Source organism: Coloeus monedula (genome assembly GCF_965178545.1).
Source record: "Coloeus monedula genome assembly, chromosome: 9".
Taxonomy (NCBI): domain Eukaryota; kingdom Metazoa; phylum Chordata; class Aves; order Passeriformes; family Corvidae; genus Coloeus; species Coloeus monedula.
Window position 1 is genome coordinate 20,390,189 of NC_138789.1, and position 12,880 is coordinate 20,403,068.

At 40.7% G+C, this 12,880-nt stretch overlaps 2 protein-coding genes across 3 annotated transcripts in view; one reads left to right on the top strand and one right to left on the bottom strand.

Moving 5' to 3' along the window:
- The window catches only part of ZZZ3 (zinc finger ZZ-type containing 3), a 57,725-nt gene extending 53,614 nt beyond the window's left edge, over positions 1 to 4,111 (top strand). For both annotated transcript variants that reach the window (XM_082287509.1, XM_082287510.1), the window contains 2 exons: positions 1,957 to 2,057; positions 2,424 to 4,111. In XM_082287509.1, the coding sequence (XP_082143635.1) occupies positions 1,957 to 2,057; positions 2,424 to 2,568 (246 nt within the window). In that variant the 3' untranslated portion in view covers positions 2,569 to 4,111. The remainder of the gene's footprint in view (positions 1 to 1,956; positions 2,058 to 2,423) is intronic.
- A 2,786-nt stretch (positions 4,112 to 6,897) lies between these two features.
- Positions 6,898 to 12,880, bottom strand: part of AK5 (adenylate kinase 5) — a gene marked incomplete at its 3' end in the record, with an annotated part of 81,002 nt that continues 75,019 nt past the window's right edge. Inside the window, exon 13 of the mRNA XM_082286856.1 lies at positions 6,898 to 7,008. Coding sequence (XP_082142982.1) covers positions 6,898 to 7,008 — 111 coding nt within the window. The remainder of the gene's footprint in view (positions 7,009 to 12,880) is intronic.

The window sequence follows — 12,880 nt, forward strand, 5'->3', positions numbered from 1 at the left end:
TGGTTTGCAAGGGATTTTGTGTCTTAACTGGTTGGTGTAAGTGTTGGAACAGGGTTTTTTTGTGTTACAGAGCTAGATATATTTTCTAATACCTATTTACATAAGAATGCAAGGATAGTTCAAGGTTCAGTTCAAGTTGGCTGTAAAATTAAGACAGGCTCATCAGTAGATACTGACAGATTTAAGTTATTAGATCACCAAAGGGCTTTTTCTTTTTGTTGGGTTTAGTTAGCATGGTGTGTTTGGCATTTCATTTTGTGGGATTTTTTAAATTAGCATTTTCTTCCCCCCAAAATTTGAAACTTTAATCAGGCAGACCAGACTTTAACAAACTGCTTTTTCTACATAAAATTATCCTGAGAAATAAATTGGCATTACACAGTGTCAAGCATTTGAAGTTTGGAAGTTTCTTTGCATTTGAGTTTGAATGTATTATGCATTACAGTAAGCTGTGAAATCAGGTGATGATGTACTGTTTTCCCTCAGGAAATTCAGTTCATGGGCTGGACAGACCTCACCTAATAAGCAGCTGTTGAGAGCAGTTTTGGTTCTGCACAGCCTTCAGCCTCATTTACTACACATTATTCAACCTGTGCTTTAAATATTGAATTATTGAATCCCATGTGGGCTCTTTATGGCTTTCGCTGCTATAATATCTGAGCAATTTGCAAATACTTCTTTTCTTCATTATTAAATGAAAGGCATAGTATTATTTCTGTTTCACAGGGCAGAGAGGAGCTGGAACACAAAAATTAAGGTCAGGGCTTTCCACTGTCTTGGTTCTCAAATTCAGATGACTGGAGCCAATTTTTAAGTTCTAGCATTATTCTGAACTCGATGTTTTCAAAGAACAGCTCCTGGTACGCTTAGTCCCTCCTCGTTATCGACGCTCAAACTTGGAGAGCCATCTGTGGAAGGGAGGGATGCAGCTGTGGCAGATCTGTGTGAAAGGTGTTTGTAACCCTGGGTGCCTTAATGGTGGTGACAGGAGCAGGTGCTGTACCAGTGGGTTTCACAGATGCTGAGAGAGAACTTCAGGTTCTGATAGATGGGTAGAGGATGAGCAATGGGAGCAGAGGCTTGTTTCCCACATTTCTTTTTTGTTTTCAGTCCTATCTCTGCAGCACTCTTCATATAGAGCTTTTCAAAAACCTAAACTTTGTCTGCAAGTCCCATTTTCTTGGTTTCTTTTTTTTGATCAAATATTTTTCCATTTCTGCCCCTATTCTATACCACTGTGAATGTTTCATCTAGTCTTTCATGTTTTGTTTTTACTTTGGCTTTTTCTCTTCATGCCACACGCACTTAGCTTTTGTGTTGTCTCTGATCTTCTTGGGATTAGTTCTTGTCTTGCTCAGTTTTAGTTCTAGACCTCTGTTTCCTTCTCTGAACATATTACTCCCCTTCCTTCCCAGCCACCTGGCTTTTAGTTCCAGGCCACCCGTGATGTGTTACTCCATTTCCCGAGTTGGAAAGTGCATTGGTGTGCCCTGATCTGCAGCCCCCCAGCAGCCCCCCAACAAGCTCTGCTGGTCTGGTGTTACTGCTTCCTTCTGCCACGAAGAGCCTGACATTCCATGTGGCTGGACTTGTGCGAAACATCACGTTCTTGTGCTGTGTCACAGCAGTTCTTAGAGCCAGCTGAGGCTGAGCAGTGTCTGCAGGCAGGGCTGGGCTGCTGGTCTTGAGCAGGATAATGCCAAGATGGAGCATCTGGGGAGTGGGAAGCAAAGCAAAAGCTTGATGGATTCTCAGGGCTCTGGAGGGCCTCTCCTGGAGAATGTGGACTTTTATCCACAAATACGCTGTGGTCCGTGGTGAGGGGAGTTCAGCCGTGTGGGCTGGCAGTAACACACGGACACACAGAGATTCCCATGTGGTGAATTGGTGTGCACTGGTAGCCATGGAAGTGCCTCCAGCTGCTGTTTTCTCAGTGCTCTTCCATCTGCTCCACAGTGTGATAACTGCGGGATTGAACCTATCCAGGGTGTTCGGTGGCACTGCCAAGACTGCCCTCAAGAAATGTCCTTGGATTTCTGTGATTCGTGTTCTGACTGGTGAGCAGCCTGTGCTACTACTTACTTGTTATTAGATTGAATCTCTCTACTGCATAATTCCTATGTAGGGTGGAAATCTTTGCTCCAGCACAAGGCACATATCCTGTGTTGGGTAAAGTGGAAGATAATTTGGCATCTATTTGTGGGAGATACATGCTGTAAGCAGATTCTGGATGTACAATTTTATTTTTTTAATATAGTGGACAGATAGGTTTGGTACAGTTAAATAGAGGGGGGAATTAGACTTTATTGAATGAATTGCTATCCAATTTGGTATGAATCTGTTCATATGATCACTGTTTCTGAAAGTTAAAGATAAGGAAAATATTTGACTTTTAAACTGTTATCTTTTTCTTTCCCTTGCAGTCTGCATGAAACAGAGATTCATAAGGAAGATCACCAGTTAGAACCTATTTACAGAGCAGAGACATTTTTAGACAGAGACTACTGCATGTCCCAGGGCACCAGTTACAATTATCTTGACCCAAACTACTTTCCAGCAAATAGATGACATGGGAAGCAGATCTACCATCTTGGGTTTACTATCCTCTTTGAAAAATAACAATGGCACCATTGTTAATTCTGTGCACATTTTGGAAAGACTCTGCTTTCCCTGAAATGTCACTCACAGCATGACAGCTTCCTGGGTGTACTTGTCAAACTACAGCTTTGAGCTGTCATGGTTCTAGATCACTGAACAGCAGCTGAACATTCCTAGTGTGCAGAAGGTTTCACTGGGAGACTTTTCTATCACCACATTAGTCACTTTTAGGTGGTGAATCTAAACAAAAGAAAAACATACAAAAGGGTGAGCCAGAAATGAGAGCACACATTAAAGATAGAGTAAATTCCAAAGGCTTTGAAGAACTTGGTTATAATGAGATCCAGAGGAGATGAAGTATTTATATAAAAACAGTTTAGTAGCTTGCAGTTTTGTTGTGAAATAGTTTTCAGCACAGTAACTGACTTCTTTAGGCAAGGTTTTAACCAATGACAGTGTTTGCTTCTAGGCTGTACTCTAAAAATACTCACTGTCTCAGCGATGGTTGGCTACAGGCCTTTATTCAATCGGAGCTGCTTAATCATGTTGACCTTCAATTTTTAAATTTTTTTTTAAAACCACAACGAACTCTATTTACCAACAGTGAAGCACTACAGGGGGCAACTGTGGCATTGCTTCCTTAACCAGCTCATGGTGTGTGAATGTTATAAAATTGTCACTCAGATATATTTTTTACATGTAATGTTATATAAGATGATCATGTGATGTGTACAAAATATGGTGAAAAGTGCCAGTGCTAGTAACTGTGTAAAGTCTCTAATACTCAACATTAACTCCTTTAAAATAAAATACACAGCCTTCTGCCTCTGTATTTGGAGTTGTTAGTGCAACTCATCAAAGAAAACTGCCTAATATAAATCATATATATGGTAATAATTTTTCCTCTTTTGTAGTCTGCACAAGATCCATGAAAGATTGTATTTTTATTACTATTTAAACAGTGATTAAATTTAGCCTGAGCAGTGAGCAAGGGTTCACATGCATTCTTTTATACTGCTGGATTTTGTTGTGCATCATTTAAAACATTTTGTATGTTTCTTCTTATCTGTGTATACAGTATGTTCTTAAATAATGTTCAATTGTCAGGAGAACTGTGAGAAATAAACTATGTGGATACAGTCTGTTTATATATAGAATGCTTGCTGTGACTTCCTTTCTGTGTAGTTCTGACTCTTTAATCAAGACGGAATCGTGTAAAGGACGCTTGGATCGGTCACCCAGCCCTCACTGCGCAGCCCCGCCAGACGCCCGGCCCCGCCTCCGCTGCTCTCTGCGAGGGGCTGCGGCTGCTCGGCGCTGCTCAGCCCGCTCTGGCCCTGGCAGGGTTAGCATTCCAGTTCTCTCCTTCCTCACTCACAGACTTCGTTGTCAGATCACAGAAAATCCAGATTTTAGTAGCCTTGGTACAGTGTATACCATTGTCTGAGAAGCTTTGTAATTATTGTGACATATTTTACTTAATATATTTTTTATTGAAATGTATAGCTTGTGATTCAGAAACACTTGATTATTTTATAACTGTAATAGACTTCCAGTTGCTTTGAAACTAGAATACTCAGAGCAATTAGCTAGAAAACAAACGAATTTGACTTTAAAAGATGGCAATAAGAAGGGTAATTGGCTGGCTGCACCTGGTAACTTTAATTATAAATTGATCGGTATTAATTTTTGCAATAACTTTAGGTGTAGCTATTTTTTGCTTCAGAAAAAAAAAATTTAGGCATTTAATCTATTTAGTAGGTAATACAATACAGTTGCTGAAACACTGAGCAAGTATCCTATGTAAACATATCTCACGTATCTCGTATACTTAGATAAATTTAATAAACCTTAAAAAAAACACAACACAAAACTCACATGATGTATTTTAATTGGAAAAGATACTGCTCTGAGAGGCTTTCTAATACCATAAAAATGTGCTTTCCACATCATTCATGCTCTTTATAGGAAACTAGAGTTGGTGAAGGTGTATTATCAGGAAGAGGATCTGTGGTAACATTCATTTTCTGTTTATATCCTGAAAAAAATTATGGGAATAAAATAAGAAAAGTAAATTGAAGAAAATACTCAGTTATCAATTTAGGATAGCTTGGAAAGAACAAAAGATCTTGGTATCCTTGGAACAAGGTTGGAAGCCAAAGTGTAATTTCAAGTCTGAATCACCCAAGAAAGAAGTGTCTTGGATAAGTCCTCTTTTATTGAATATGTATAAATATTAATGTTTCCCTATGCATGCATATACAGCTGTTTCTCCTGCATACATTATGAACGTATGCAAATGGGTATCTAATGCACATACACCAAATCAAGCATGGGGGTTTTTTGGTTTTTTCCACAGAAAAGACAGAAGAAACAGAAAGAAAAATTAAAGTGAAAGTGTATGGTAAATAATTTTTGTAATTTGATTTTAAAAAAACCCCAACAAAATAGCAGCTGACTGTTGCCTTTGCTCCCATCTTGCACAAGTATGAGACTCCACACTTTATAACTTCTACTGTAATTAAAGATCATAGCAAATACTCCAGAAAACCTACCCAGATGAATTTGCAACTTTATGGTAACTGCAGAGTATTCTACTTTAAAAAGAACCGCCCCCAGCAGCAGCTGCTGGTGCGTCAGGGCTCGTGTAGCCAGAGCTGCCCTCTGGAGCTGGTGTGGTACTGCAGGCGCTGCTGCTGCTCAATGGCACTGGCTGGAGCTGGAGAAGCACTTCTTAGAGCATCAGAGGTAAAATGTAGGCTATAGAAGGACCCAGGAAAGAAGGAACATCCAGGATATGAAGGATAAGAACATGTGTAAAACAGACCCTAAAAATTAATTGAATTAGCATCTACAGGGCAAATGCTAAGGAAGAAAAGGAAACAGAAGATTGCCCTGATTGGAAAAAGGACATACTCTGTAAGCATGCTGATTTGAGCTATATTTTCAAGTCATGTACTGTGCTTTGAAAAGGATTAAACCCACATATACTGTAACAGAAATCACTACTCCTCATTTTTGTACATGTTTTATTTGTATTATGTCTCCATTACAAGAAAGGTAACTTTAAAAATGCAAATCTGCTGCATAAAGTACACCTTTGACAGTACAAGCAATCATGCAACCCACTTTCACTGTGAATTCATCCAGTAGTTCCAGTAAAAGGATGCAGTTACTTTACAGGAATGTCAAACAAGCTTCTATTTAGCTGTCAGTATACCAAAGAAACTCCACAATATTTTGGTTAACCTAATGGAAATACGCTATGACTTTTACAGACTTTTTTGCAGATTACAGATAAATGGCTTACTAAAGGTGCAAGCAACATGAATCAAATAATCCCTGACGTGTTCCTTTTTTGTTGGTTTCCCACCCCACCACACCCCCCCCCAAGTTTTGGCAATGCCAGTACAAGACAATAGATGATGATCTGAATTTTGCATTTGAAATACTTCCAAAGTGTAATTTAAAGATGACATGAGATGTTCTGGCTCATAATCAACTTTACATATAGACTTTAATAGCTATAGTACAACTGCTGTTGACATGGATCATTACTGGATTGCACACTTGACTATACAATACAATCATCATTCTCAGCTCACAAAACTGGGCAGTCAGTTATAAAATCATAACATTCCCAGCAGAAGACAAGACTGTCTCAAAAATGGTGTCTGCTCCCCAATAATGGATTGACAGACTTCCACAACATTCAACTGTATCTTCAATTAATTTTTCTCCTTGCAGTACTGTTCTGGGGATGTGTGAAAAGTTTATTTTAACTTCTAGCTTGACTAATTCCAGCTCTCTTAGAGCTACATGCTACAGAGAACAGGTTTTAGTCACTAAAGCCCAAGAACAAGCTAAGTGACACCACAAAAATTAATACTGTTAATTAAAAGAAAATAACCATTGGGAAACCTGTATGCAATAACCCTAATGTCAGTCTGCTGGACAGTGACTGGGGTGGGTGGAGAGCTCCCTGCTGGCCAGGCACTGTCCCATTTCCCATGGAATGTGTGTGACCATGAAATACAAAGCACAGCTGCTGCTCACCTCGCTGCTTTTCGCCCGTGAAGAGCAAACACCCAAGAAAACAAAATACAGTTCTTAGAGTGGGGTTAGCATACAGAGCACTTTCTGTTGAGTGTATTGTCAGAACAAAGATTTCATCTAGAGTAACACACCACATGCACAAATTCCAGATACCTCTCAAGAAAGCAGCACTGCTTTGACCAGCAAATCGTGGCTGTGGGGGGGTGCACGTGAGCGAGGCTGTGTACACACCAGTACACACCATTACTGCATTTCTGGTGAGAAAGAAAATGCTGCCTCTTCCTTTTTCAGAAAAGAGTCAATTGTCTTGCAGATTTCCAGAAAAACATCTTCCTGTGTTCCTTCTGCATCAACCTGTGAAGCAGGAAAAAAACAGTTTTGATTAAATTACAAATTATTATCTCACAATCTAAACATTGGCACAAAAAACCAGGTCTAATATAAAATGAAAGTCATTCTGCTTCATGGTAGAAGCATTCTAATGGAGAGGAGCAGCTTCAATAAACCAGATTACTCATTTTGTTTCCACAGATTTACGTAAGAAGGTTCCACAGGCTTGATTGTCTATAGCAAAGTACATTAGTCAAGTGAAGGAGCTTAAAATCTTAAGTAGTCAGGTTTTGAAGTAAAGTTACACCTTTGATACAGAACAGTTGCCAAGGGCTCTTTGCCCATCGCTCCAGCCTGTTGAGGTCCTTCTGAAGGGCTGCACAGCACTCTGGGTTTTGGCCACTCCACAGTAACTTAGCAAATCCCTGTGTTTCTGTGCATTTATATTTGAAAGCTTGGTGAACTGGTTCTGGTTTTATGACATCCTTTGCCCCTGTCTTCTGTAGGGGCATTGCTTTTGTGGTAGAACTCAACTTTCATCGAAGCAATTTTTTTCTTTAACACCCCAAAGATTCAGTTTTCTGATCAACTTATTTTTCATTACTGTACTTGACAAAAACAAGACCAATTTACTTTCCTATGCTGAGGAAGAGAAAGCTGCATTTTGGCAGTGAGGAATGACGTTTGCAGCCAGTAATATTTTTCTGTATTCCCTGGAAAATGTGAGGCAGAACTGAGCTGTTCTGAGCAATGAGTTTCATGTCCATCCCATGCTGTGTCACTTGAGGAAGCAGAGCTGTCTTTTGCCCTCACAGCAGTGACAGAAGCAGCTTTCACACTGGCTGTGTACACCACACAGATGCATCTGCTGATTATTCCTTTCCTCAAATGCCTGCTGAGAGCTTTGGTCTTTACTCAAAAGCAAGCTTCTTCTCTACTTTGCCATGCTTAGTTTTTCATGCATGCATGACATGGAGTTTGCACAAAATTAAATGGACCCATGATAACTTTGCCAAGGGATCTTTTTCTGAACTGCTGCATTTTCATCTCCAAGTTGCTGGCTAGAATGCCAGACAATTGTAGTGTTTGAAGGGGACATATCTGACCATAATACTTTCTGCCATCTCTTTGGTCTGCAGGAGAATTAAAGGAGTTTCATATTCAAATAAATGTATTTTTAAATAGGCCAAGAAATTCTGCTCAGATATGGTGTTGTCTTGCAGCCAGCTCCTGTACAGCTTACTGCACTCCATGTACATCTAAGTCCCTTGGTGCAGAGTCCTGTGTGGGAGTCAGCAGCTGCTCCTTGCAGAGATCCAGCAGGGACTGCAGGCACTCTCCATTGCTTGGTGTCGCTCTTGGTGGCATCCACAGATGCTGCGAAGTCTGCTCCCTGGTGCATCCTGTTGGAAGTGCTGGCACATCTCACCAGCCCATTCCACACCCAGAGCTGCAGCAGTGGATACCCAGCCTGGCCTGACTGAGCCCAGTCCCCTCGGGCCCACTGCAGGGGTGACAGTGGGAGCTGAGCTGCCCTCGGCCCCCGGGCCAGCTCCCAGGCCATGGTTCCCTTGCCTCCCTCACTGTCCCTCGTGGTGGCATTTGCTGCTGCTGCTGCCACTTTTTGCAGAGCTGAGGCAGGAGCAGGCACGTGCTGGTGCCTTAGAAGGGGCAGTTCTCCCTCAAGGGCTGCACATCTTCCAGAAGTGTTTAGAACTGGGGGGGTTCTTACTGTTAGCAAAGACCAAATGGGAGCGGTGAACCATTCTGGACCAAATGTCTACCTCTTCCAGTTACAACCAGCAACTCTCATCTCAGCTGCTATAAAACACCTTGTTTTGCCTGTCTCCAGTGCCAAGACAACTACTTTCATATGGCTATCCCACAGGAAGTACACCACACTCAGGGTGAAGGCCACAGCCTTTTCAAAGCTCTTGTCTTAATATGTATTTTTATTACCTCTTTACTTCATAAATACTTCTTCACAGTCCAACTGATCTAATCTAACAGCACAGCTGATTGCCACTGGCTTTTTGGTAACCTCTTTAGAACTGGGACTGATACTCAGGTCTAGATCTAGGGAGTTGTGATGAAGAATCAGTTCTGCAAGCATGGAAATTGCTGCCCTTTATAATGGGCTGGAATGCTGACTTCCTAACAGTAGCAGTAAAATATGGATGGGCCTAACAACAGCCCCAGTGCTTCCCATGCTGGCCTCCTAAGTAACAAAGGCCCAATTCATAAAACTAACTTAACATCGTGGCACAAAACTAACTTAATGTGCCAATAATTCACATCTAGTACTACAGTAACTCAACAATACTCTCAGCAGCTCCAGAGAGAAAACTGTATTTCTCTTTCCCAGAATATAACAAACCTCATAAATTAGGCCTGTTTTCAAGGCTATTTAAGGCTGGCTTCTCATAAAACAAGATCCATATACAATTTTCCACAGATTTGAAATGTAGCTATGGCTTTTGGTAACTTCAGAGAAATTTAATGAGCTCATATGAAAAATTATTGGAGTAACCATCCCTATAGTACAATGTTGTTCGTTTTATCATTAAAATCAGCCAATTAAGTTTTCTGTCAACAAATTTCCATTTGTTGTAGGTTTTGAAATTTAGAACCCTAAACATATACTGCCACTGAGAAGAACCTGACTGTCTGTAGAGAGGATGGCTGAGGACAGACTCTGGAATAAACTCACTAGTTAGAAGCTTCTTACTGAAGGTCAGTCAAGTTTAGCTTTGTTGTCACTAACATTTATGTCTTCATCATTAAAGTGTGTTAGAAAACCAATGAGAGACTGTGCAGCACCTGGTTCTCAGAGCAATGGATCAAGCTTTCTGTAAATCCACTGAAAACACACTGCCCTGAGACCGATTCACATTAGGCATGAATTTTCTGCTGTTTTATCTATAAGCCCCTGCCAATGTTTCTGATGTATCTTTCTAGATCAGTGTCTCATCTAATGGGCCACAAATCACCAAGGGGGGAATAGAGAATCACTTGTTCCTTTGTTCCCCACATCCTTATCTATCAGGGTTAATGGGTCTCTGAGAACCTTTCAAAAGATGGAAATAAACCACATACCTGCTCTCACTATTACCACTGATTGCCCCTTCTTGGAAGGGGGAACTTGTCCCTCCCCACACACACTTCTAATGGGATCACAAGGGAAGGCTCACAAGTGGAAGACTGGGAGAGGGTGGATGGTCACATGTTCTTTCATGATGGTTATGGAAAATGTGACTTCAACTGATTTTAGAAAGAAATAGTAGAACAACACTGAGGAAAAAAAAAAAAGAAAGGAAATAAGCACAGAAAAACGAACTTCTGTTGGAATTTGTAGGCTAAGCTTTCACAGCATGTGATCTGAAATAGTCAAAGTTTTTGGACACCCTTAATCCTCTGCTCTGGCCTGCTTAGCTTATTTGTTAGACTCCTGCCCTTTTCCTCAGGTGACTTTGAACAGGAAACTTGTATTTAAGACACCTACCAGGTGTCTTATGTTAGCTAGGTAGGATCAGGGCTGTCTTGCTTGACTACCAATGCATTGCTCTTCTCTTTTACTTACTACCCTCCTACATACTGTCACTTCAAAAAAGCTTTAAAGGATGAGTCAGATATTAAAAACAATCTCTTTTTTTCTCCCTTTCTTCTCAGTTGTCAGAGGGCCATATATTGGAAGGGATTTACATTTAGCCATGTCAAAACACAAGTAGGTGTCTACTAAATTTTCAGATACACTTTTCTGTCCAGCTGCCTTGGAAATCACTGAGAAATAGATTTAAAACCAACGGTATCTACCTGCTTACTACTACTATAATACATTCAGTTTCATTTAATTTAATTTCGTTAATCTGAAGCACCTGATTCCCACAGAATCAGTCAGTTTGCAGGCAATGTTTTTGAGAGTAGTGCTTTCAGCCCTTGCATTTCCAGTACCAGGTCTTTACTGAAAAGCAATCACTTGCTGTCCTTAGCAGCAGGTGGGTGTTCTGTAACTGACTACGAAAGAAATTAAGGCATATTAAACTAAATCACCAGAACATGATTTTTTAAAAAAATTATTTGAAAAATTTCTATATTATTAATCACAACTACTTTACCTTCCGGAACACAATTTAGAAACGTAATGCCTCAGCAGAAAAGTGAGAACACTGTTGCCTTTGCCCTTCATTCTTCAGTTAATTTTCCCTTGAAAATACATACAGTTCATCTCAGCAGGGTGCTGGAAGGATTGTTGTTATTTATTATTGTCAGGTTCACAGGTGTTTCATCTGCACCCACAGCCTTGACCCCCTGTCCATGCCTCAAGCCTCCACTGCTGAGCAGAAACATGAAGAGGTAATCTTGGCCAAAGGCAAATTTCCAACACAATCCTGATCTTTTGTCAGCTTCACCAGGTCACTGTTGTTGTTCAGAGGTCAGCAGAATGGAAAAATGTTCCAGTTCCAAATAGCATATTAGTTAGTTAAGAATGTACCTATGCACAATAACTCCAGGTTGCAGAAGGTCATAAAATCCTCAAGGATTAAAGTGGGAATGCTGTTACAACCATATACCTTTGTCTCTTCTGTGCAAGTAAAGCAAGGAGAGAATTCCCAATGAGTTCAGAGGAAGCCAGGTCAGACCTGAGCTTTTCTGTCTGCACGGTGTTCGTCAGGCTCCATCCAACCATGCCTTAACGCCTGTTCCAGTGCACAGAGCAAGAAAGCTCCTTCGACACTGTTCTCTCACCACACCTTGATGTGGTGTGACAGATCAGTTCCTGCTCTGCTGAGTGCTCACCCAACATTAATTCCCACACCAGACCTTCTGCTGGCCTTCTGCCCAGGACCAAATTCTACATTTGCATATTTAATCAGCCTGTTTCAGGACTGAAAACCTTTGGAGTGGATAGGACAAGTTAAATACATACCACTGTTGTCATGTACTGTTCCCAGTCTCTGGAAAACTTTGTCCAACCCTAAATACACTTAAACTGGAGAAATTAAACAACACCAGTATGCCAACCCATTTTCTTGTTAAACAAGTCTATTTCTGATTTTCTTTTCTGTGGCCAAGTGGGGCTGGGTGCTACAGTCAAGCCCTATAAAACATGATCACTTATACAATTAATATTTAGAATTTAGTGGTCCTTAGCCACATGCTCCAGTAAGCTGACTAGAAAAGGTTAATACCAAGTCTTCATGGAAGTTAGTGGGATTTAGACTCTAATATTCCTCTAGAATCTCAACACCCACTCCTCTGCATGCTTAAGAAAGTGCATTGCTGCAATCTCAAGGGACATAAAGCTCACGTGGGCCTTTACTGAAGAGCTGCTCCTGTTGAAAAACCAAACCTAGGCAGGAATCAAAGATTCTTTTAGACCTTTCTTCTCTTCCTCTCTTAAACAGCTTCTCTTCAGATGCTTTGGCCATTGCTTATCCTGGGATCACAGACTGATCTGGATCTCCAAATAGCACCTTTAGGAAGGCATCACTTCCCTGAAGCTGTTGGATCCCACCAGCTTTGACTAAGAAAAAGAGTGCACAACCTCTGATCTGTAGTTACATGGAGGTCCATGGGTGATTTAAAATAAACCCATGAATGTAGGTGAGAATTTATTTTAAGGGGTCTTCAAATCATCACTGGTAAATTAATGTTGGTAGCTTTGTCTGAAATGGATAGGAAACACACACAGTTCTTCCAGGAAACAGTTCTAGAGGCAGCAGCATCTCCATGGGAGCATTAACATCTTCAGCCAGCACTGGTCTGTGTTGGAGAGTGATAAAACCCACTTAGGAATGGACAGCTTCCCAAGGCTGAAAACATGTGATGTTTTAATTAAAATCAGCAAGAAAAATATTAAACATGTTAGACTGCCTCTAGGTAAAGTCTCAGTCTT